Source organism: Chiloscyllium punctatum, chromosome 1 (genome assembly GCF_047496795.1).
Source record: "Chiloscyllium punctatum isolate Juve2018m chromosome 1, sChiPun1.3, whole genome shotgun sequence".
In the NCBI taxonomy this organism is placed as follows: domain Eukaryota; kingdom Metazoa; phylum Chordata; class Chondrichthyes; order Orectolobiformes; family Hemiscylliidae; genus Chiloscyllium; species Chiloscyllium punctatum.
In genome coordinates this window covers 67,605,027-67,630,205 of record NC_092739.1, presented here as the reverse complement: position 1 = coordinate 67,630,205, position 25,179 = coordinate 67,605,027, and the positions used below count along the sequence as shown (strand labels likewise).

General features: G+C 39.7%; 1 protein-coding gene across 7 annotated transcripts in view; it reads left to right on the top strand.

Moving 5' to 3' along the window:
- The window catches only part of pds5a (PDS5 cohesin associated factor A), a 224,731-nt gene that overhangs the window by 64,642 nt on the left and 134,910 nt on the right, over nt 1-25,179 (top strand). For all 7 annotated transcript variants that reach the window (XM_072567821.1, XM_072567817.1, XM_072567818.1 and 4 more), the window contains exons 4-6: nt 6,252-6,338; nt 19,952-20,049; nt 21,590-21,716. In XM_072567821.1, the coding sequence (XP_072423922.1) occupies nt 6,252-6,338; nt 19,952-20,049; nt 21,590-21,716 (312 nt within the window). The remainder of the gene's footprint in view (nt 1-6,251; nt 6,339-19,951; nt 20,050-21,589; nt 21,717-25,179) is intronic.

The following is a 25,179-nucleotide window of genomic DNA, read 5'->3' as shown; positions in this document are numbered from 1 at the left end:
TGAAAGACTGGAGGTTGGCTAACATGGTGCCATTGTTTAAGAAGGGTGGTAAGGACAAGCCAGGGAACTATAGACCAGTGAGCCTGATGTCGGGGGTGGCCAAGTTGTTGGAGGGAATCCTGAGGGACAGGATGTACATGTGTTTGGAAAGACCAGGACTGATTAGGGATAGTCAACGTGGCTTTGTGCGTGGGAAATCATCTCTCACAACCTTGATTGAGATTTTTGAGGAAGTAACAAAGAGGATTGATGAGGGCAGAGCGGTAGATGTGATCTATATGGACTTCAGTAAGGCGTTTAACAAGGTTCCCCATGGGAGACTGGTTAGCAGGGTTATTTCTCGTGGAATTCAGGGAGAACTAGCCATTTGGATACAGAACTGGCTCAAAGGTAGAAGACAGAGGGTGGTGGTGGAGGGTTGTTTTTCAGACTGGAGGCCTGTGACCAGTAGAGTGCCACAAGGATCGGCACTGGGCCCTCTACCTTTTGTCATTTGTATTAACGATTTGGATGCGAGCATAAGAGGTATAGTTAGTAACTTTGCAGATGACACCAAAATTGGAGGTGTAGTGGACAGCAAAGAAGGTTACCTCAGATTACAACAGGATCTGGACCAGATGGGTCAATGGGCTGAGAAGTGGCAGATGGAGTTTAATTCAGATAAATGCGAGGTGCTTCATTTTGGGAAAGCAAATCTTATCAGGCCTTATACACTTAATGGTAAGGTCCTAGGGAGTGTTGCTGAACAGAGAGACATTGGAGTGCAGGTTCATAGCTCCTTGAAACTGGAGTCGCAGGTGGATAGGATAGTGAAGAAGGCATTTGGTATGCTTTCCTTTATTGGTCAGAGTGTTGAGTACAGGAGTTGGGAGGTCATGTTGCAGCTATATAGGACACTGTTGGAATATTGTGTGCAATTCTGGTCTCCTTCCTATTGGAAGGATGTTGTGAAACTTGAAAGGGTTCAGAAAACATTTAAGAGGATTGTTGCCAGGGTTGAAGGATTTGAGCTCTTTCGAGGCTGAACAGGCTAGGGCCGTTTTTCCTGGAGTGTCGGAGGCTGTGGGGTGACCTTATAGAGGTTTATAAAATTATGTGGGGCGTGGATAGAATAAATAGACAAAGTCTTTTCCCTGGGATCGGGGAGTCCAGAACTAGAGCACATAGGTTTAGGGTGAGAGGGTAAAGATATAAAAGGGACCTAAGGGGCAACTTTTTCACTCAGAGGGTGGTACATGTATGGCATGAGCTGCCAGAGGAAGTGGTGGAGGCTGACACAATTGCGACATTGAAGAGGCATTTGGGTGGGTATATGAATAGAAAGTGTTTGGAGGGATATGGGCTGGGTGCTGGCAGGTGGGACTAGATTGTGTTGGGATATCTGGTCGGTATGGACAGGTTGGACCGAAGAGTCTGTTTCCATGTTGTACATCTCTATGACTCTATCTCTCTCAGGTCTACTATTAGCCTCCTCTTCTGGAGAAAAAATCTTCATGTTGTTAAATGTATTATATTTAATCTCATTCAAATTGGTATAAAATTTATAGTATTATCTGAACATTCCCCAGTCCTTCAACATTTAGATAAAATATGCACAAAATGTGATCTTTACCATGACTAGGTTTTGTTCATGTTTGTGTGCGTTGCTGTTGATACTGATTGTCTATCCTGAGATGCCCTACTGCAATGTGTGCTGCCTTCTTTATTGTGGTTTCATGTACTTTAGTGGAAGTGGGACAGTTAAAAATCAACCATATTGGTATGAGACTGGAGCCACCTATAGGCCAGACTTGGTAAGAAAAGCATATTTTCTTCTCAAAAGGTCATTAGTTAAGATGTCCTGACAGTCTTACAGAATCGCGACTATTTTGTTTGGATAATTTTTTAGAAACTTTATTCATGTTCTTGAACTGCAAGTTGGGATTAAGAGTTCAAATTATCTCGAGTAATTGACTCATAACCATGACACCAATGTATTCACAAATGTAAGGATAGCTTCAAGGGTGAGGTGTAATTGATTTGTGTCAGTTGATGAGCAACAGAGTTTGCATTGGTCTTAGGACATGGGTGTTGTCAGCAAGGCCTGCATTTATTGCACAACTCTAATTGTCCTTGAAAAGGTAGTGGCAAGGATCTATTTTGAACCTCTATTTCAATGAGATACACTTTTGGTACAACCACAGTGCTATTAAGTGCTTAATAGTCAAGGAATGGCGAAATATTACAAATTTAGAATTGTGTGAGACTTGAGTGAAGTTTGCAGTTAGTGGTTCTGTTCCTGCACTGCTTGTGCTTCCAGGTAGTGGAGGTTACAATTTTCGGAGTGCTGTGAAAGAAAGGCTTGGCGAATTGTTCTTGTACAACTTGTTCACACTGCTGCAGTTGTTACTGATGTCAAGAGTGAATGTTTAATTGATATTTTATGAATAAGATGGGCCCATTTCTGGCAAAGCTAGCATACATTTTGCTCATCATTCATCGTGAGACCTGTTGGATAATTTCTGAAGTATTTTGAGACACCGTGAAGTTTTAGAGACTTACTTTGGCTACTCCAGTCAAGGACGGATGAATCATCAGCTTTGCGAACAGTTGAGGAAGCAGGTTAGCAGCTTAACAAAGAAGAATACAGAGCACAGAAGTCTGGTTTGAATGGACATGGCAAAGATCTTTCCACTGATTATAGAGACTAGGACCCAAGGGTATAGTCTCAGAATGAAAGGGCGACTTCAGAACTGAGATGAGGGGAAAGTGCTTGACTCAGAGGATGGTGCATCTGTGGAACTCATTGCTACAGAAGGCTAAGTCATTGAGTGCATTTATGACAGAGATGACTTTTTGATTAGTAAAGGAATCAAAGGTTACAGAGAGAAGACCGGAGAATGGGGTTGAGAAACAGATCAGCTATGGTGGAACAGATTCGATGGGCCTGATAGCTCAATCTGCTCCAATATCTTACATAAGACCACTTTTAGACCATAAGAGCAGCTACTGATGGAGTTACTCACTGGTACTAGAGAGCCTCTTGAGCTTGTTTCTTCCTGTTAGAGCTGAAGTGTCACATTACAAGAAACATGTAGATAATTGGTGGGTATTTCTTCCATGTGTCTTGACGAAGGGGTTTAAATCATGAGCTGTTATTGCAGCTAAAGAATACATTTAAGAAATTAACCTTTAAAATAGTTAACTCGGAATGGATGAGTTAAGAATAGAGATGGCTGGCCAGGTGATGTATTGCAGCTCTAGTACGTCGGTGCTGCTGAAAGCTTGTTGGATCCATAATGGCCATGTGCAATTACTTGGCTGTGGGAGTGTTAGGTGTTCTGGGATATCAGGAATAGCTTGGGGCTAAATTAAGAAGCAGGGCCATATAGGTGGCAATTTCCAGAGTACTATCTAAGTCATGTGCAAACTGGTATTGGATAAATAAGATATTGGTGAGTGGAAAATGAGTTTCCATTACTGGGGCCATTGGCACCAATACTTGGTAAAGAGAGAGCTGTTATGTTTGTCATGGTCTCCACTTCTCTAATGGATCATAGAAGTCGGTTGTCGATAGGGCTTTAAAATAATTAGTGGGAGAATGATTCATTTGAGGGTTCACTACACTATATTGTGGCTGTGTTGTTTACAGGATCTCTCATTAATTCTACCTCATCACACCTCACTAGTTCATGTGTAGTTGATTACATAGTAAAACTTTGCGTTCAGTTTTAAGGGGTTAACATCAGAGGTATCGTTAGTAAGTTTGCAAATGACACCAAAATTGGAGGTGTAGGGGACAGCGAAGAAGGTTACCTCAGAATACAATGGCATCTTGATCAGATGGGCCAATGAGCTGAGAGTGGCAGATGAAGTTTAATTTCGATAAATGTGAGGCGCTGCCTTTTGGAAAGGTACATCAAGGAAGGACTTCATGGTAAGGTTCTGGGGAGTGTTGCTGAACAAAGAGACCTTGGAGTGCAGGTTCATAGTTCCTTGAAGGTGGAGTTGCAGGTAGATAGGGTAGTGAGGAAAGTGTTTAGTATGCTTTCCTTTATTGCGCAGAGCATTGAGTATAGGAGTTGGAAGGCTATGTTGCGGCTGTATAGGACATTGGTTAGCTCACTTTTGGAATATTGTGTACATTTCCGGTCTCCTTCCTATAGGAAGCGTGGTGTGAAATTTGAAAGGGTTCAGAAAGGATTTATAAGGATGTTTCCAGGGTTGGAAGATTTGAGCTATAGGCAGAGGTTGAATAGGCTGGGACTATTTTCCCTGGAGCATTGGAGGCTGAGGAATGACCTTATAGAGATTTATAAAATCATGAGGGGTATGAATAGGGTAAATAGACAAGGTCTTTCCCTTAGGGTGGGAGAGTCTGAACTAGAGGGCATAGGTTTATGGTGAGAGGGGAAAGATATAAAAGAGATCTAAGGGGCAACTTTTTCATGCAGATAGTGATGCATGTATGGAATGAGCTGCCAGAGGAAGTGGTGGAGGCTAGTACAATTACAATATTTAAAAGGAATCTGGATGGGACTAGATTAGGTTAGGATATTTGATCAGCATGGGTGAGTTGGACCGAAGAGTCTGTTTCCATACTGTACATCTCTATGACTCTATGCTTTGAGTTGCTGTCAAAGAGTCAATGTCTCAACTTAAATGAGGGTGATTACAGTGGTATGAATTTTCTAAAGTGGGCTGGGAAAATAGACTTAAGGGGAAAAGTCAGTGGATGATCAGCGGCAGACATTTAAGCAGGTATTTTATAATGCTCAGCAAAAGTTCATCCTGGTCAAAATAAATGTCTCAGTGAGAAGGATGAACCATTGGTGGTTAACAGAGATGATTGAAGAAGGTAATCACCAGAGGATTGGGTTTTATTTTAAGGAACCAGTAGCAGGTGACTAAAAAGCAAATAGGTGAAGGAAATTGATAATGAAAGTAAATTGGTAGGAAATATTAAAACAAACAGCAAGATTCTGAAATTGTCATGGGTGATTTTAATCTGCATGTTGAGTGGACAAATCAGATGTGCAAGGATGCATGGAAGATGATTTTGTATATGAAATGTGAGGAGAAAATAGCTAAACTAAGTATAGGACTCATGGAAGATATAACTGGGAAATTGATAATCAAGGGAAAATATCTAATAATTTAGTCCAGTATTTTGCATGGATCTTCATAGTGGAGGATATCAGAAACATTCCTGAGAAAGCAGATAAGATTCCAGTGGGAGGAAAAGCTTTGTAACCTCTGAAATCTAATGTTGATCTTGCTTTTGTGCACCTCCTGTGTAACCGTAACCTTGTATGCCTCTCTCTATTGAAACACCCTTAGTTTTGCATATCCTTATGATCTGCCTATACTGCACACAAAGCAAAGCTTTTCACTGTACTTTGGTACATGTGACAACAATAAATCAAATAGTCAAATAACAGTCTGTATCACAAGGGGAAAAGTATTTGACAAATTCATGGGATTAAAGACAGTCAAGTCACTGAGATCTGTTGGCTTGCATCCAAGGGTTTGCAATGAAGTAGCTGTAGAGGAAGTTGAGGTATTGGTTGAAATGTTCCAGAACTCACTGGATTCAAGAAGGTTTCCAGTAGTTTGGAAAACCACCAATTTGACACTGCTGTTCGAGAGCATTGGTAAACAGAAAGCAGGAATCTAAGCCAGTTAGTCTAATATTTGTTGTTGGGAAAATGCTTGAGACCATGAGTAAGGAAGGCAAGATAGGACATTTAGAAAACCTTAACACAATCAAACTGTCAACATGATTTGGTGGAAGGGAAGCATTTTTCTCATCAACCTGGTCAGAGATGTTTTTTTCACACTTGTTAGAGCAAGTAGGACTTGAGCCCAAGCCTCCCAGTCCAGGGGTAGGGACACAATCACAGCACCACAAGAGGGCAAAATCATGTTTGATAAACTTGCTTTGGATCTTTGAGGATATCGCAAGCAGGGTTGATAATGGGAAACTAGTAGATGTAAGATATTAAAATTTTCAGAAGTTATTATATAAAGCTATTGCCAACGATAAGAGCTCCTGGTATTAGTGTAATGTATTAGCAGGATTGGTTTACAGATAAAAGACAGAGTCAAATGACTGGGGGTTAAAGTTATGCTGATATTTTACCACAAATGCAACTTTGATAAAGTTCTGCAAATTAGGGTATAACATTTTGTTTGATCATGAATCGTTCAGAAGTATTTTTAACTGTTTTGAAAATATTTGTTAAATTTTGCTTGTTGTTTTATCTGGGCAGGATATTTTCATGTTCATTACACGGCAGCTGAAAGGATTGGAAGATACCAAAAGTCCACAGTTCAATAGATATTTTTATTTGTTAGAGGTAAGCCATTTAAACCTGTTTTAAGATTACAGAAATTAAGCCTATATGTGACATTTTTAAAAAACACACTGTTTACACTAAGAATTTTATTCTGAATGTAGGCTCAACATTTTATTTAAAGGTTTAGCTGTCACTTGTTCGAAGTTAGCTGAATGACAGAAATTACTGAAAATGTTGCAAAGCTCCTTGTATTCAGTCATAGTGGTGTTAACATGACTGTCTTCTGGAATCCCTTCATAGTACTGGAATATGTCTCCAGTCTTGAAAGCAAGTGTTTGAGAAAGAAACTTGTTAAAGAAAATATTGCTATCACTTTCAAATAAATCTGCAAAATATAATTATAGGAAACAAATGTAGACTCGTTTAAGATATTTGCAAAGGTGATATTCAGAGGAGGAGAGGTAGCAAAGGTTTAGAATAATCTAGCTGGTGTTAACGAGAAAAATTATTTGGGGTATTCAGAATGCAGTCCGACTTAAAGATGGTATTCTTGAGCGATCAATATTTTGGGTTAAAATGTGTCCTTTTTTTTGACTACTGTAAATATTAACTTCTGAAAACAGCAGTTGAGAGAGAAGCAGAGTTAATGTTTCAGATCATTTCTTTCTTGGAATGTCTCATTTTAATACAGTATCAAGTAATGCTGTTTTATACTGTATATAAAAACTTCTCATGCATTTTTTTTTACGAATGTATTTGTAAGGTGGTGTATTCCACTCAAACAAGCGCAGATTCAGAAAAAAAAGGCTTGCAATTTAATTTGAAAATATCTTTCTGACCATCTGAGAAAGTGGGATAGCTGCTTTTTACTGGTAATCAATAATGATTGTCAAAACAGACCTATCTGCTTAGGTCAAGTATTTACCTGTTGTGTTTTTCTTGATAGTTGCGTATTCTGCCTCATGCAGGTTGCCATAGGTTAAATGTTCACTGCAGTGTAATGAGGGGAGGTGATGACCTAGTGATATTATCACCAGACCATTAATTCAGAGGCCCAGGTAATGTTCTGGAGACCCATGGCAGGTGGTGGAATATGAATTCAATAAAAACCTGGGATTAAGTGTGTAATGATGACTGTGAAATTATTGCTGGTTGTTGGCAAAATCCATCTGGTTCACAAATGTCCTTTGGGAAGGAAATCAGCTGCTCTTTCCCAGTTTGGTCTCAATGCGGGCCCACAGCAATGTGGTCGACGCTCAACTGCCTTCTATGCAATTAGACATGGGCAATAAATACTGACCTGGCCAGTGGTTTCTACGTTCCATAAATAAATAAAAAAATGTAAATAGTGCTTTATTATTTTAGCTTTCATCATGTTTCACATTGTCATGGACCAAACCAAATGCCTCAAAATATGTTCAGGAGATAGTTTAGACCTGAACTATTTCTTACTTTAAAGGTAAGTGTAAAGTATTGTGTTCCAGATGCAATTCAGTTGGTCAAACTACTTGACATTAAGCAAAACGCATTTTATTCATACACTAAAAATACAATGAAAGAAATTTGGAATAACATAACTTCTTGAAAACTTAGAAAAATAGATTATTTAACCACTAAACAGTAACATTTCCAATTTTGTAACATCCTATGAAAGGCAAATTTAGTAAAATGAATTGTCTGACAGGCAATTCTCTGGTCCCGGAGAAAAAACATTGAGAGAAAACTGAGTGAGGGGGTAGCAGGGTGAGATGTATTGCAGCTTCCAAACCCAACAGCAACTACTGAAAATCTAAAAATTAAAAATCCTAGCTCTCTGGGAGCTTGACTCCACCCATTTAGGCTGCTTTTACTGTTTCAACATCAACAAAAACTTGAGGCCTCTCCAGCTGTCAACTTCAGTGGATTCACCTCTGCTTTAAAACCTCTCTTCAAAGAAATGTAGGACATAATGCAGCTCTTAAAGTGATAGTATTATCACACATAGTTTTTCCATGTGCTGAACACAGTTGAGAGGAGAAAATGGATCTTTAGGAGATCTGATAAATCCAGGTAGAAAAATTGGATTTAAAGAATGGATTTGAAGGAGAGTGGATGGAGAGATACTGGTGGAGAAGACAATACAGGAGTGAGACATTGACATCTAACAATGTGGCTATGGTGCTGGAGGATGTGTCTGCATGTAGAAAGGTGCTTTAAAGTTTGAAAAAGTTGCAGTGTGGCAGAGAAATGAGACTGAAGGAATTTAAACACATGGAAAACAAATTTTGAGATATTAAAGCATGACTGATCTGATTGGGACTCAACTCTGCTTACCATGTGCACCCACACAGGCAACCCCACCCCCCCACCAAACACAAAATTGAAGATATGCAGTGACTCAGCGTTAATTCATTTCTGTGGAAGGGGATTCCAAAGATTAACAGATCTCTAAGTAGAAATTCCTCTTGGCACTGTTTAAATGGGAGGCCCCTTATTTTAAATCTGTGCCCCCAGTTATAGATTACCCCAAAATGGGACACATCCCCTCAGCATTTACCTTGTAAGCCCCCTAAAAATCCTACACACTTCATATTCTGTATAAGGTTGCTTGCTTCTTCTAAACTTCAATGTTTACAGCCCCATTCTGCTTAACTTTCCTCATGAGTCAATCTACTAACCTTCTCAACTGCCTCCAGTGAAAGTAGAAATCTCCTTTAAGTAAGAAGACCAAAACAATAAAATCTAGGACAATGAGAGACTGCCAAATCACAGCTAACAGTTACAGAATTTGGTTACGCATTTAAAATGTGTAAAGTAGAACTTGGAAACTGAGGATGAATACTGAGTGGCCAATCAGAAGATTATGGTGCTAATCAAGCATGTGGATGACAACACGATAGTTTCAACAGCAAGTGATCACCAATGATTAATGATAATTAACAGAAAAATAAAACATTAAAAGTTATAATAAAAAGAAAATACCATGGTTGCTGGAAATCTGAAATGAAAAGTACAAAATGCTGGGGACACTCAGGTGTGGCAGCAACTGTAGAGAGAGAAACTGCTAACCTTTTGAATCTGACATGACTTGCGTTGCTGCCAGAACTGAGTTTGTTGAGTAATTTCTGGTTTTATTTAAAATATGGTCTGATTTACCAATAGATAGTTGTTGCATCGTGGGGTCCTGTGGAATCCCTCATGTTGCAGTCTGAGCAAATTGTCTAGTAAATTGAAATTTTGCTGTGCAATTGCCTTACTCCTGGAATTAAAGTGAAGGATTCTGTTGCAGTTGGCCGAGTTACTCAGGAAAGGCTGGGTCCTTTAATCTAATCTAACTCTAGAGTAATTATTAAACTGATCCCTCAAGGAGTAATCTCCCACTCCACCATATTGCTCTCTATGCCCCCACCCTCCATCACACCATGTGCACCCAAAAAAAATCATAACAATTGCTACTCCTCTGAAAATCTCACCTTCCACTATACCTGTATCCTGTCAGTTAAAATGTGGCACTTCACATGGAATTTGGGCCAATTGGGAACAAAGCAGAATGAGTCCAGCTGTGAACATTGTTAGTGGTACTTCTCAATGAAAGCTTGAGGGTAGAAGTCAAAATAGAGCCTATCCAAACCACAAAGGAAGTGAAGCAGCCCTTTGATATAAGGCAGCAGTGGATCGCTCAATAAAAGCATTGGGGCTCAAATCTTGCCAGTCACAGCAGCAATGAACCCCATGCACGAGCCCTCCTAGCATATGAAAAAGCTGTGACATCAGCACAAAGCAGAAAGTTGATTGGTATGTAATGAATAAGTTTTTTCTCACTTTTTCAAGCTGCATTAATAAAAATGAAGAGTTTTTTTATCTTTTTCAAAAGAATAAAAATAAATACTTTTAAAACTTGTCTTATTCTTGGAGTAAGTGTAATTGATCTCTAGTATGGCAGGGAGCTCAGTCCCATATGTTGTAAGGCCTGCAGTACGTAGGAAATCTGAACTGTCTTCACATCTACAAGAAGTGCTCCCTGTTTGAGCAGCTTGAGCATCTGTTTTTGAAGGTTGAGTTTCGGCCAGGGACGCAGTAATACATCTGCAAAGCTGAAAGTTATGTGGATAATAAATCTTTAGATTTGCAGTCAGAGAAGAAATGGGCTTGAAAAAGAGAGCCAGGCAGTTGTCAATATCTAATTTTAGGGAGCAATGCCAGGCAAATGGTAGAAATTACAATGGGTAGCATTTTAGTGATCGTGACCACAGCCTCTAAGATTTCAGTTAGTTATGTAAAAGGACTAGATGGACTGGAATTAAATGTTCTAAATTGGACAAAGGCTGACTTTGGTTAGATCCTGTCTTATCATATCAAAGTGGATTGGAAGTAACTATATTGAAATGTGGATGTAGGAGGTTGAAATTGTGCAGAAGACATGAATGATGGTGGTGTGGTAAATAGCAACAAAGAAAGCCTTTGACTACAAATACATGAGCTGATCAGGTGGGCAAAACAGTAACGAATGAAATTTAATCCTTAAAAGTGAGAGGTGACGTACTTTGGGAGGGCTAACAAGTCAAGGGAATAAATGACCCTAGGAGGTAGAGGATGAGAGGGACCATGGTGCGTATGTTTATAGATTCTTGAAAATTGAAGGACAGGTAGCTAAAATGATTAAGAAGGCACATGGAATACTAATTAATTGAGGAATTTAATACAAAAGCAAGGAATTGATGATGGAACAGTGTAAGATGCTAGTCAGGCTACAGCTGGAGTATTCTGTGCAGTTCTGGTCACCGCACTATGGGAAAGATGTAATTACGCTATGGAGGCTGCAGACAGAAATCAGGAGGATGTTGCCTGCACCGGAGTGTTTCAGCTATGATGGAGGACTGGGGTTGTTATCATTAGAGCAGACAAGCTGAGAAGAGAACCTAAATGGTGTACTCAAAATTATGAGCAATGCAGATGGGAAGAAATGTTTCCCCTTTGTAGAGGGGTCACTAACAAAGGGTGTATATTTAAGGTAAGGAGCATGGACTTTTCCTGAGTTTGGGGGATTTGGAGCTAATTACCTGAAGGAGTGGTGGAGGTTGGAACCCTCAATATTTAAGAAGTATTCAGCTGAACAGTGGAGACACTATTATATATACAGCTATGGGCCAGGTGCTGGAAAATGGGATCAGAGCAGATATATACCTGGTGACTGCTGCAGGCATGATTGCTGAAATGGGGCTCTTTCTCTGCTCTAAACTTTTACGGCTATATTCCTACATTGGCAAAACAAGTACTATTGAAACAAAATAAATTTCACAATACTTGAAGAATGAATTTTTAATTTGCAGTACCTCCTGCTCCCTGATCATTGTTGCAATTACTGCAGAAGCTTCCCCTCCATAACCCTCAGAGGGAACCCAAGGCAGCACTGCTATAGTTTTGCACAAGGGAACCTTTGCTCATCAAGCTACAGGTTATCTGCTGAAGCAGTGGTTTGTTTTTTGTAGCCGTTGAATCTTTTTGAGAGTTCAGCCAACCACTTTCACTGACCATAATTTTGTGGATCCTGGGGGCAGTCATGGTGAAACTGCTCCTCTTGGCTGCTGGGAGAACATGGCCTCTCCGGTGTGACTGAGCTTGGTAGCTTTTCCTTCTGTATATCTGTTCCTCTCTCACCCTCTGTCTCTGTCAAAACTTACATCATTAGCTCATGGCTCACAGCTGCTAAATTTTATCTGGACTGATGAAGGAGATATCATTGACCATAGATATTAATACCATTTGATGATTGATCTTCATCTGCCCCTTTTCTTGAATATGTTTGCTACCTTTTAAACTGGAACTGATTTAGAACCAATGAAATTTTGAAGCACTAAAGCCAACATATCCATTCTGACTGCAGTCGACTCTCATGTTTAGTAAATTCCATTCGAGTTACAATGCATTGAAATTTCCCTCATAGACCATTGGGTTTGTCAACTTTTCATTGGACTAATTTCTCCACTGCTTTTTCTTTACTAATGCTACTTTAAATTTGTTACCCTCTTTCGATCCTTGATTCCCATTCTTCTGGTTATGTTTTTTGTCTTCTGCAATAAAAACCTGTACAATTTGTTTTACTTATTGTCTCTCCTGTTTCTTTATTTCCCATGTAACTTCTCCTATCTCTGTCTTGTCAAAGATGCACAATTAGTTTTGCAATAAGTGTTTTTGTTTTGTTACGATTTTCTAGTTTCTCCCACTTTCAAGCTTTATTGATTAGCCATGTTAATGCTGTGTTAATTGTCTTTATCGGTTAGGAATACATAGATGGAGGGCATTGATTTAGTATCTTGAGCACAAAAAAAGAGGGACTTCTGGGACATTGCAGGAGAATCGATTGCAGGAAAATCTATATTCTATAGCTTTAGTATGAAGTGAGTGATTAAGCCTGCTGCTTTCATTTCACTCTCGAGTTATTGTTGATGTTTAAAATTCTTCAGTTGCTCAGGCTTGGTACTGCTATGATTATACCATCTTTCCACTGGCGATCTTGATCCCGAAGCATATATCGATTGTATTATGGATTGTTTATATCCCTATTTACCATTGTATCTTTGAATTACCCGAGAATAAGTTTTGTGGTTGTAATGATGGTGATTCCAATGTTAAGACGTTTATTTTCTCTCAGTTTGTAATTTTGCTAGAGTTGTTGTTCAACCTTTTATATTGTCTTAACTAATATAGTTGGTGTTTATTACAAGTAAAGAAGTCTTGCTGCAATTGTATAGAGCTTTGATGTGACTGCACCTGATTCTCAGTGGACAGTTTTGATCTCCTTAGCTAAGGAAAGATATCATTGCTATCAAAAGTATACAATGACAATTCACCAACTCAATTTTTCAGCTGGCTGAATTGAGTCTGGAGATAACCTTGGAAGGCACTCTGTTTCTGGTTTCTCTCCTTTTTACTTAAATGATAAAAGATTTCCCAAATCAAATGTGTATTTTCTGAACCAAGAGAGCTTTGGGAAATTTTCACTCATACATTTGCAATTTGCTTTCCTTCTATCTTGAGTGGAAGTCATAAGGGTAGATTGTCTGTCTTGAGTGCTGAAGTTTTCACCATTATCATCCTTAACTTAAATCTGTTGAATTGCTTCTTGGAATTTAAGTTCCAGTGTATTTTGTCCATGTTTCTGCTCTGAAAACGGATTGCTCATTCTAACAGGTCTGCAGTTTTCTTATTTATTGACAGCTGTGGCTCAGTTAATTACATTCTTACCTCTGAGTCACAAGATCGTGATTCAAGTCGCATTTCAAGGTTTGAGGATAAATATAATGGCTCAGTTCAGTACTGAGAGAATGCTGCAGTGGAGAAAGTGCCATCTTTGGGATGAATGTTTAGCCATACCTGTCTGCTTGGAGAATATAAAAGATCCTATGACCATATTTTTAAGGAGAACAAGAAAGTTACCTTGGGTGTTCTGGCCAACATGTATAACTCAATGTCATAAAAACAGACTGTTTGGTCATTGTCAGATTGCTTTGCTCTTTACCGATTAGCTGCCAGATCTCCAACATTGCGGTGGTGGCAGCACTTCAAAGTACTTTTTTTGGCAGCAAATGGTCTTCCAAATTCACAACCCCTATCACTTTGAAGGGCAAAGGCAGCAGAACAATTTTCAGTTGCAAGCTTCCCTCTAAGCGTCTCCTCAATCCTAATTCAGAGCTGTTGCTGTTCCTATTATGTTCTTCGGTCAAAAATCTGGAATGCCCATCTGAACAGCATTTCTGGTTTGCTTAAACAAGATGGATTGCAGTGGTTCAAGAAAGCAACTTACCAACACTTCAAAGGCAATTGGGTTGGGGTAATAAAAGTGATATTCATAGCCAATGAAAAAGTTGCTTTGAGACTTGAAGAGAGCGAAATAAATGCAACCTTTCTTTTACCCATATCTATGTTTATTAATAAATACAGTGCAGAAAAGGCCCTTTAGCCCATTGAAGCTGCACTGACAAGAACTATCACTGAAGACACTAATCGCAATTTCCTGCACTTGTTCCATATCCTTGAATGTTTGAAGTGCCCATCCAAATAGTTTTTAAAGTTTGTAAGTTTTCTGGCCTCTACTACCTTCCCGGGCATTGCATTCTATAATTTCCCCTATTGACAGAGGAGGAAAAGGTATTTTCCCAAATCCCCTCTGAATCTCCTGCCCCTCACCCTAAAACTGTGCCCTCTTGTGATTGACTCTTCAACCAAGGGAAACAGCTGCTCTGTATTCACCTTGTCCAAACCCCTCATAATCTTAAATATCTCAATCATGTCCCCCCTTAGTCTTCTCTGCTCTAGAGAAAACAATCCAAGTCTGTCTAGTTTCTCCTTATAGCTCAGTTTCTCCAACCCAGGTTAACCTCCTCTGTACTCCCTCTAGTGCTATCACATCTTTGCTGTAGTGAGGTGACCCGAACTGCATTCACTACTCCTGCTGTGCCCTGACCGATGCTCTGTCCAATTCCAAAATTACCTCCTTGCTGTTATACTCATATCAAAGATGACTACTCAGATCCCGTGGTATCATGGTAGTCCACAAACCTACCAACACACTTAAACAGTGACAAATGAACCTAAGAGGTCCATTAGATACTAGCAGTAAGACTAACATCATTTACAAAATACCATGCAATGGTATGCAAATACAATATAGGAAACCTTCCTGTGACCACCTGAAAGGGAATTGGATTCCACCCCCAAGATTAGGTACTCTAACAAGACCCCCCCTCTCAGGCATCGCTTCTGACTTCATAAAATTAATTTTATACCCCAAGAAAGAACCAAGTAATTTAATCACTTAATACAAGTGATTATAGATATTGATGGGTTAGTTAGAAAAAGAAGAACGTCACCTGCATAAAGGATGATCTTATGCCCTCCTGATCCTCCCTCTGAGGCAATTATATTGGGGTCACTCCAGATTGAGCCGTTGGCAGAGGTTATCACCAGTGTAAATAGCAACTGTGAAAGGGGATACCCTTGTCGGCTGCCTTCACCTATATTAAAATTGTCAGACCTTATATCATTGGTGAGTACCACTGTCTTAGGGTCACTATATAACACTGCCACCCACCTGGCAAAGACCCCTCCAAGACCAAACTGTTCTAGGACATAGAAGAGGTACAGCCACTCCACCCAGTCAAATCCTTTCTTCGCATTCAGGGAGACTATCAAGCCCGGAATCTACCCTTGCTGGCATACCTGAACCATATTCAGTACTTGTTGGTTATTAGAAGACCTGCAACCCCTAATAAAACCTGTCTGGTCCTCCTTTACGATGGAGGGCAAGACTTTCTCTAATCTCAATGCGAGCATTTTTGGCAAAATTTGAAAATCCACATTTCTTTGCATTTCTTTGGACTGAAGTACTCTCCTCTCCACATCAGACATATAGGGACTTACCATTAATGTAGTCTTTTTCTGTATAAATCCCTAATCTGAAAAAAAACGAAAGAGGTCCCTCCGAGATAGTTCATATTTCTGTCTCGACTGCTCAAAAGACATCAAGACCTCCCCCTCAAATAAATCTCTCAAACAGGAAACTCTTCTGGGAAGCCAGAATCCATCAATCTCTTCTTTATTAGAAGGTAATGTCTCGCAGTACGATCCTCTGGGGCTTTCCCCCCCCTTAAGAATAAAGGACATATGTTTGCTTCTCTCAGAGAGGATGGGAGGCAGTCCTGACTGTATGCATGATTGTGCATATCCAACATTGGGAAATTTGACTAATGGATCCAGAATTGGCTGAGTGGTAGGAAGCAGGGGTGATGGTCATGGGATTTTCTTTTGACTGGAAGCCCCTGTCCATGGAAGTTCCACAGAATCGGTGTTGGGGGCCTTTGTTTCTAGTATGTATAAGAGTCACAGCGTTGTAGAGATGTACAACAGTCTTAGGGTTGTAGAGATGTACAGCACAGAAATAGAGTCTTCTGTCCAACTCATCCATAGCGACCGGATATCCGAAATTAATCTAGTCCCATTCGCCAGCACTTAGCCTATATCCCTCTAACTCCTTCCAATTCATGTACCCTTCCAGATGCCTTTTAAATGTTATAATTGTACTAGTCTCCACCACTTCCTCTGCCAGCTCATTCCATACATGCACCACCCAAGGCCTCTTGGGTCCCTTTTAAAACTTTCCCTTCTCACCCTAAACCTAAGCGACACAGTGGTTAGCACTGCTGCCTCACAGCGCTCGAGACCTGGGTTCAATTCCCGCCTCAGGCGACTGACTGTGTGGAGTTTGCACATTCTCCCTGTGTCTGCGTGGGTTTCCTCTGGGTGCGTCGGTTTCCCCTCTCAGTCCAAAAATGTGCAGGTTCGGTGAATTGGCCATGCTAAGTTGCCCGTAGTGTTAGGTGAGGGGTAAATGCAGGGGAATGGGTCTGGGTGGGTTGCGCTTCGGCGGGTCGGTGTGGACTTGTTGGGCCGAAGGGCCTGTTTCCACACTGTAAGTAATCTATGCCATTTTGTTCTGGACTCCCCAACCCAGGGTCTATTTATCCTATCCATGCCCATCATGTTTTCATAAGCCTCTATATGGTCATCTCCTATACTCGATGCTCTGACCAATAAAGGAAAGCATGCTAAACTCATTCTGCACTATCCTATCTACCTGAGACTCCACCTTCAAGAAACTATGAACCTGCACTCCAAGGTCTCTTTGTTCAACAATACTCCCCAGGACCTTACCATTAAGTCCTGCTCTGATTTGAGTTTCCAAAATGCAGTACCTCACATTTATCCAAATTAAACTTCATCTACCACTCCTCGTCCCATTGACCCATCTGATCAAATTCTGTTGTATTCTGAGGTAACCTCCTTCACTGTCCAGCGATTTAGACTTGAATGTGGGAAGGTTGATCAGGTTTGAGATTGAGAGAGAGAGAATATGATTGAAATATGTAAAATTCTAAGGGCATAGACAAGGTCTACAGAAATGATCTTTTCCTCTTGGTGGAAGGATGAATGCCCAAGGAAATTGATATGAGATTTACATAGGATGAGGAAAAATCCTTTCACCCAGAGCGTGTTGAGAATCTGCAACTCAGTGCCTAAGTGAGGTAAAAATAGAAATCCTCATAACATTTAAGTAGTGTTTAGAAGTACAGATATGATGCCAAGATATACAAGGCAACTGGCTAAGTGCTGGAACATGGATTGGAATAGCGAGATGGCTGTTTTTGACCAGCACAGGCTCTATGGGCTGAAGGACCTTTTTCTTGCTGTAGACCTGTTCCACTCTATTCTGCTTGATAACCACTCAAAGAACTTAAGTGAATTTGTCAGGCATGACTTCCCCGTCATGAAGCTATGCTGACTCTGCTCGATCATGGTATGAATTTATAAATGCTGTGCTATTACATCATTTATAATAGATTCTTAGCATTTTCCCAATGACAGATGTCAAGCTGACTTGCTGTTTTGTCCCTTCCCCTTCTTAAATAAAGGGGTGAAATTCGCAGTTTTCTAGTCCCGTGGGACTTTTCCATACTCTAAGGATTCTTGGAAAATTGTTGCCAATGCATCACTATCTCCAAAGCTACTTCCTTCAGTATCCTGGGATGCATTTCATCGGGTCTAGGGGATATATCAATCTTTGGCACCATTAGTTCCACTCATATGTCTTCTCTGGTAATGTTTATTTCCGCTCTTCCTTTTGCTCCTTCATTATTAGTAATTGGGAATGCTACTTGAAGACTGATGCAAAGTATTTATTCAATTCCTTTGCAATTTCCTGGTTCCCCATTAATATTTTTCCAACCTTGTTCCCTAATAGACCTATGTTCACTCTTTCTCTTCCTATTTGGATATTTCAAGAAGCTCTTGCTGTCTATCTTGCTGTTACTTGCAAGTTTAGTCTCAAAGTTTATATTCTCCCACAATTTGTTTTGATAGCCTTCTGTTAAACTTTTGAAATCCTCCGGCTTACTGCTAGTCTTTGCAACATTGTTTTTTCCTATAACACTCCTGGGCCCAACTTTTAACTGTATAAGTCCTGCCTTTGTTTGTTTTACCAAACTGGAAAACTTCACATTTATCCAAATTGAACTCCATTTGCTACTCCTCAGCCCATTGACCTAATCGATTAAGATTTCTTTGTCATCTGAGGTAACATTTTTACAGTCCGCTCCACCACCAATTTTGGTGTCATCTGCAAACTTACTAACTGCACCTCCTGTATTCTCATTGAAATGATTTATGTAAACGATAAACAGAAGTGGACCCATTACCAATCCCTGTAGAATACCATTGGTAATGGGTTCCCCATTCGGAAAAACAATCCTCCATCACCACCCTCTGTTCCTGCCGTCACAATAATCTTTTATCCATTTGGTAAGCTCACTGGGAATCTTGTGTGATCTCACCTTACTAATTAGTCTATCATGCAGTGCCTATCAAAGGCTTTACTAAAGTCAAAGTAACAACATTTATCGCTCTGCTCTCATCGATCATTTTGGTTACTTCCTCAAAAAACTCAAGTTCGTGAGACACAATTTCCCTTGCATAAAACCCCCTCACAATGCCAGGGACCCAGGTTCAATTCCAGCCTTGGACGACTGGAGTTTGCACATTCTCCCCATGTCTGCATGGGTTACCTCATGGTTCTCTGGTTTCCTCCCACAGTCCAAAGATGTGCAGGTTAAGTGGATTGGCAATGCTAAATTGTGCAAAGTGTGCAGGCTAGGTGGGTTAGCCATGGGGAATACAGGGTTACAGAGATTGGGGTGGTGGGGGTCTGTGTGGGAGGTTTGTCAGAGGGTCGGTTGTGGACTCGATGGGCCAAAAGGTCTGCTTTCATACTGTAGGGATTTTAATGAAAACCCTGTTGACTATCCCTTGCCTCTCCAATTGCATGTAAATCCTACCTTTCAGAATCACCTCCAAATAGAGTGTCTCATTTGTGAAAATTGATGCAAAGTAGTTAATAAGAACCATTCCAACTTCCTACCCCTCTGCAAACAGTTTACGCTAATGGCTCCTAAGAGCCTTTTATCAGATTATCTGTGTTGTAATCCTGTAATGTTTATGTATTTAGAAAAAAAATCTTCGGTGTTTTCTTGATGCTTTTCATAAATTTTCAATATTATATACTTCCATATAGTTCAAGTAACAGTGAATGGTATTTAGTTTTAAGTCAAGTTTGCTGGATTATAATCTCAGCTCGTATTATCTGTAGTTTTGGAGACATTCTTGAGCAATTCCTGTCTCTAAGTCTCTTCCATGTGCAAGTTCTTATTTCACATTGTTTTTGTCGAAAATATAGCACTTGATTCATAAAAAATTCACAAAACAATTGGATACACTTGGCTATTGTAACCCTAAGTTTTAAATCTCAACCGTATTGTGAGTGTCATTTTTAAAACCGTGAATGATGTTCTATTTCAGCATTTGCTCTATTTATTTATTTGTTTAAAAATATTTGGGAGCCCAGATATTTATAGTTTGTTTTCTTCATGCTGATTATTTTGAAGTTATGTTTCTGCAAATATTGAATTCACAAGTAAGAGGATAAAGGGGAAAAGCAGGAAAATAGAATTGGTGACAATGAGATCAACTGTAATTTCATTGGAGCAGACTTGATAGGCTGAATGGCCTACTTCGGCTTCTATGTCTTATGCTGTTTAATTATTTTCTTGGGAATAGTAAACTTAGTATATAATTTTGCTCCACAGAATTTGGCGTGGGTCAAGTCATATAACATCTGTTTTGAGCTTGAAGATTGTAATGAGATTTTTATACAGCTCTTCAGGACTCTCTTCTCGGTCATTAAGTAAGTATTTTTTAACTCCCAATATACTTTGTTACATCATATTTTGTTCCAAAAGTTAAAAACAGGGGAAAATTATTTATTTCCTTTTTTTTTCTAGCTGTACTTAGTGTGAACCCTATATACTGAATGCAAGGCATAGAAATCTAATAGATATGAGTCTGCCCAAAGAAATATTAGATTTGGTGTTTCAGAATCATGAGAATCCCTGCAGTGTGGAAACAGGCCATTCAGCCCAACAAGTCCACACTGACCCTCCGAAGAGTAATCCACTCAGGCCCATTTCCCCTACCCTTATTACTCTATATTTACACCTAACTAAAGCGCCTAACCTACATATTCCTGAACACTATGGGCAATTTAGCATGGCCAATTCACTTAACCTGCACGTCTTTGGATTGCGGGAGGAAACCGGAGGAAAGCACGCAGACACGGGGAGAATGTTTTGGTCCAGGATTGCTACTTGTGTTTCCGTTGTCCTTCTACTTAGTCTATCCTGAGAGAACTTGGACTAAAGATCAAAGTTGGCATCTTGCAGCTTGTTTGTCTGGGCATATTAACTGCTGAAATACAGATACCATTTTTTAAGTTGCTTTTTGTTTCCCATTAATACTGTTTTCCAATTTCCTTCTGTGTAACCATGATAATTTTCAGGGAAGCAGTATTGTAGACAAATGGAAGAACTTAAACAGATCTTCCCGTTGAATATTGCAATGTGCGCTATGTTTGAATTACTCACCTTTTATACTATAAAATAGTCGTGGCATTTATATAGTTCGCATTCACATATATCATTGAATCTTGATTAATCTTAGTCACTGAGGAATTCTTTTTGTCTATGTTTAATTTCTTAAATGATCATTCTATGTGCGTTCAAATATTGTCACACAATAAAAGCTAGCGCTAGATATTGTGCTTTTGTTGAGTAGTGTGTTTTTTGACAATTAGAGGTGATACAAAGAACACATTAGAGTAATCAATTATCTCTACTACCTGGTGCAATCTCTGATGTGGGGTTTAGTTTGTTAGTTTTCTCCAAAATGTGATTTGTGAAGTTCTAAATATACATTTTTCTGCTCACTGTAAATTCAAATTAAATACAATGTGTTGTATCAATCTTTTGATTATATATTTGTGGTAACAGTATCAGGAAAGATGATCAAATGTTTATGTTCAGTGGTAATATAATTGTAAGCCACCTTTTTGTAGTTGCATGGCATTTTGCCATGCAATCAAAATAAAAGTGACAATTTCAACTTCAAACATAAAAATTGCCATAGGTTTAGGACATTGTAGAGTACAGTATAGGCAGTAGCAGGAAAGTAGAAGCCACAGTCAGATCAGCTATGTCCTTGTCAAATGATTGAGTAGGCTCGAAGGGCTCAGTGGATGACTACTCTTAATTCACATGTTTATAAATAGTATCCCTGAGTTTTTTTCAGAAGTTGTTATTCCCAAATGCAGCAACTACAGGAGGCACACAAAGTCTGTTTTCAAGAGGTGCACTAATAATCCTAATGATTTGAACATGTTTTTATCGTAGCAACAGCCACAATCAGAAGGTTCAGATGCACATGTTGGATTTGATGAGTTCTATCATCATGGAAGGAGATGGAGTAACTCAGGACCTACTGGACTCTATTCTTATCAACCTTATTCCTGCTCACAAGGTATTTGATTTTGAATGGGATATTTTGATAGGAAACAAAATTATCTGAAGTAGAAATAAACATCTGATAACTGTTAAATTGCAGTTGTCCTAAACTGCTGTTTTCTCACATCTTGTCTGTTGTGCATCAGATTTGTCTCTTGGATGATTGGCAGTTCTCAATGTCTATTCTTTTTCGCACCTTTTCATTGAATCCACTTTTTACAAGTCTTTGAGATGTTTTCTGAGGAATTAAAACACATTAAACTGTGATCCAAAATTATTTGACTATCTACCATAGTTTCATTTGTGGTCTTCTGTTGCATCTTTATAATGTAATGAGCTGACCTGCTTTTTATTTGTGAAATTTCATGCTGAACTGTACCTTTAGCTTCATTTTTATTGTGCTTATCATACTACTTTTTAAAAAGAAACCTATTTTCTGTGATTACCAGTACCACCATTCTTGCACTTCATCGTTCCACTGAATTCTCCCTCAAATATACCAAGTCAAATCAGATAATTTGTGTCCATTCAGAACAGTGTGTGGCTTGAAGATATTTTTCATGAGCAACTAAGATGATATTTGGTGTCTACTTTGCAGCATGCCACCAAATTTCAAACATGGAAAGTAAATTACAGGTAATATGATATAAAACCGACATTAAACGGTCAAGTCGCCATAGGCCTGCTCTCTTGTTCAAGAGAAGAGAGCTAGTTGTGGAGTAACTTGAAGGTCACAATGCCTCAGGTGAGGGGAGAGGTTGAGAAGACTCCTTCATGGTAACCTCAGTTGGTGCAGGAATTGAACTGCACTCTGCTTTGCAAACACCTGTCCAACCAACTGAAAGATAGATTACAGGAGGAAGAGAGGTTGAGTACTGTAATGCATTTTACAGTTTTGAGGTTCTGAGAGAGAATAAAGATGTGGTCGCACTGTAAATCTTCCTTCTTTCTAAATCCATGATGTGAAATCAGTGTCTTTGCAGCTACAAAGGAGGTAGAAATAAAGACTGGGATATTGGAGGTGCCAGAGTGATCAGAAATCACAATAGATTCTATTTTCTAGCAGAATTATGTTCACATATACAAGCCCCCAGTGGTGGAACAGCTGTCTTCTTGAAACTAAGAAGCAAAAGACTACATTTTTAAGGTAACTTGCAAGTAACAAGGTGCAATGAGTTGGCTATTCATGTCTAACTGTAAGCAGATGAATCCCTTTCGGGCTGCAGATCCCACCACTGTTACCCAAGTTTATACAATTGGATGTTGGAATTCAGTCACCTTGTTATTCAAATATGTATGGTTCTAACTGCTCTGTTAACTCAGTAAAGTTTTTGTTCCCTAAAGAAAAAAAACTAGGACTTATTGCGTTTTTCAAAGCTGTGAAACAATTTCATATGTAGTATAATAAGAGCTGCTATGAACCCAGAGAAATCCTATCCGTCCTCAGGCACTTGGAGTGCATCATATGGTTTATAATTTGATCAACAAATTTGAGTTTCTTCAAGGGTTTTCAGGTATTCTGGTGTTGTATGTGCTTGAAGGTTTTCTTGTACGTCGATTCCTTTTCCTGCAGGTGAGAACCCTGTGACGGTGAGGAGTGTGGGGTTGGGCAAAGGAGGGGTAAAGACTTTAGAGCAAGTGAGGGAATGGGAGTTGTTTAGTGCACAGAATATTTTGAAGTGAAAAACACTTGCTTTTCAGTTGGATTTTCAACTCAGGATTCAGGCTTCAAGGATCGACCAGTTAGGCTATGATCACAATTTTTAAAAAAGGTCTGTGAAATATCAAGGGGCTACACGTTTTTCAGATGTTGAAGCAATCCATCTCCAAATGCAGCCAGAACTGAACAGTATCCAGGCTTGGGCTGATGAGTGGCAAGTAATATTCACATCATCCAAGTGCCAAACAATTATATCTAAGAAGAGAGTTGAATCCGCTCACTAGATATGATCATTACCATTGCTGAATCTACTGCTGTTAACATTCTTGGGGCTTCCATTAATCAGAAATTGAACTGGACTAGTCATCTAAATACTAGAGAAAGGATTGGTCCACTAAAGGATAATAAAGGAAGGCTGTGTGTTGAACGTGAGAGAATGGGTGAGATTCTGAATGATTTCTTTACATCAGTGTTCACTGAGGAGAGGAACATGATGAATCTTGAGATTAGAGGTAGAGGTTTCATTAGTCTGGATCATGTTGATATAAATAGGGAAGATCTGTTGGGTAGGCTAGAGGTTATTAAGGTGGACAAATCCCCAGCACCGATGGGATCTATCCTAGTTTGCTGAGGGAGGCGAGAGAGGAAATAGCTGGGGCCCTGACAGATATCTTTGTGGCATCCTTAAACACAGGTGAGGTGCCGGAGGATTGGAAGGTTGCCCATGTTGTCCCCCTGTACAAGAAGGGTAGTAGGGATATTCTGGGTAACTGCAGACCAGTGAGCCTGACATCAGTGTTGGGAAAGTTGCTGGAGAGGGTACTGAGGGATAGGATCTATTTATATTTAGAAAAGTGATAGGCAGCTTACCAACTTACCATGCCTTACCAACTTAATAGAGTTCTTTGAGGAGTGACCAAGTTGATAGATGAAGGAAGGGCTGTTCATGACATACATGGACTTTAGTAGGGCGTTTGATAAGGTTCCCCATGGTAGTCTAATGGAGAAAGTGAAGTCACATGGTGTGCAGGGTGTTCTAGCTTGGTGGTGAGCAACAGATTACAGAGTGTAGTAGTTGAAGGGAGTTTCTCGAAATGGAAAAAGATGACCAGTGGTGTTCCACAGGGGTCAGTGTTGGGGCCACTGTTGTTTGTGATATACATAAATGATCTGGAAGAGGGCACTGTTGGTATGATCAGCATGGTTGCAGGTGACACGAAGATTGATGAAGTAGCAGAAAGTATAAGGGGCTGTCAAAGTATACAGGAGGATATAGATAGCCTGGAGAGTTGGGCGGAAAAGTGCCAGATGGATTTCAGTCCAGACAAATGTGATGCATTTAGGCAAGACTAATTCGAGAGCAAATTATACAATGAATGGTAGAGCCTTGGGAAAAGTTGATGGGCAGAGAGATATGGGAGTGCAGGTCCATTGTAACCTGAAGGTTGCTGCACAAATGGACAGAGTGGTCAAGAAGGCATATAGTATGCTTGCCTTCATTGGACAGGGTATTGAATATAAGAGGCTGGCAAGTCATGTTAAAATTGTACAAGACATTGGTTCGGCCACGTTTAGAATACTGCATACAGTTCTGGTCGCCACATTACCAAAAGGATGTGGAGAGGGTGCAGAGAAGGTTTACGAGGATGTTGCCTGGTATGGAAGGTGCTAGCCATGAAGAGAGGTTGAGTAGGTTAGGCTTATTTTCATTAGAAAAAAGGAGGGGGATCCTGATTGAGATTTACAAAATCATGAAGTGTATAGACAGGGTGGATAGAGATAAGCTTTTTCCCAGGGTGAAGGATTCCATAATGAGAGG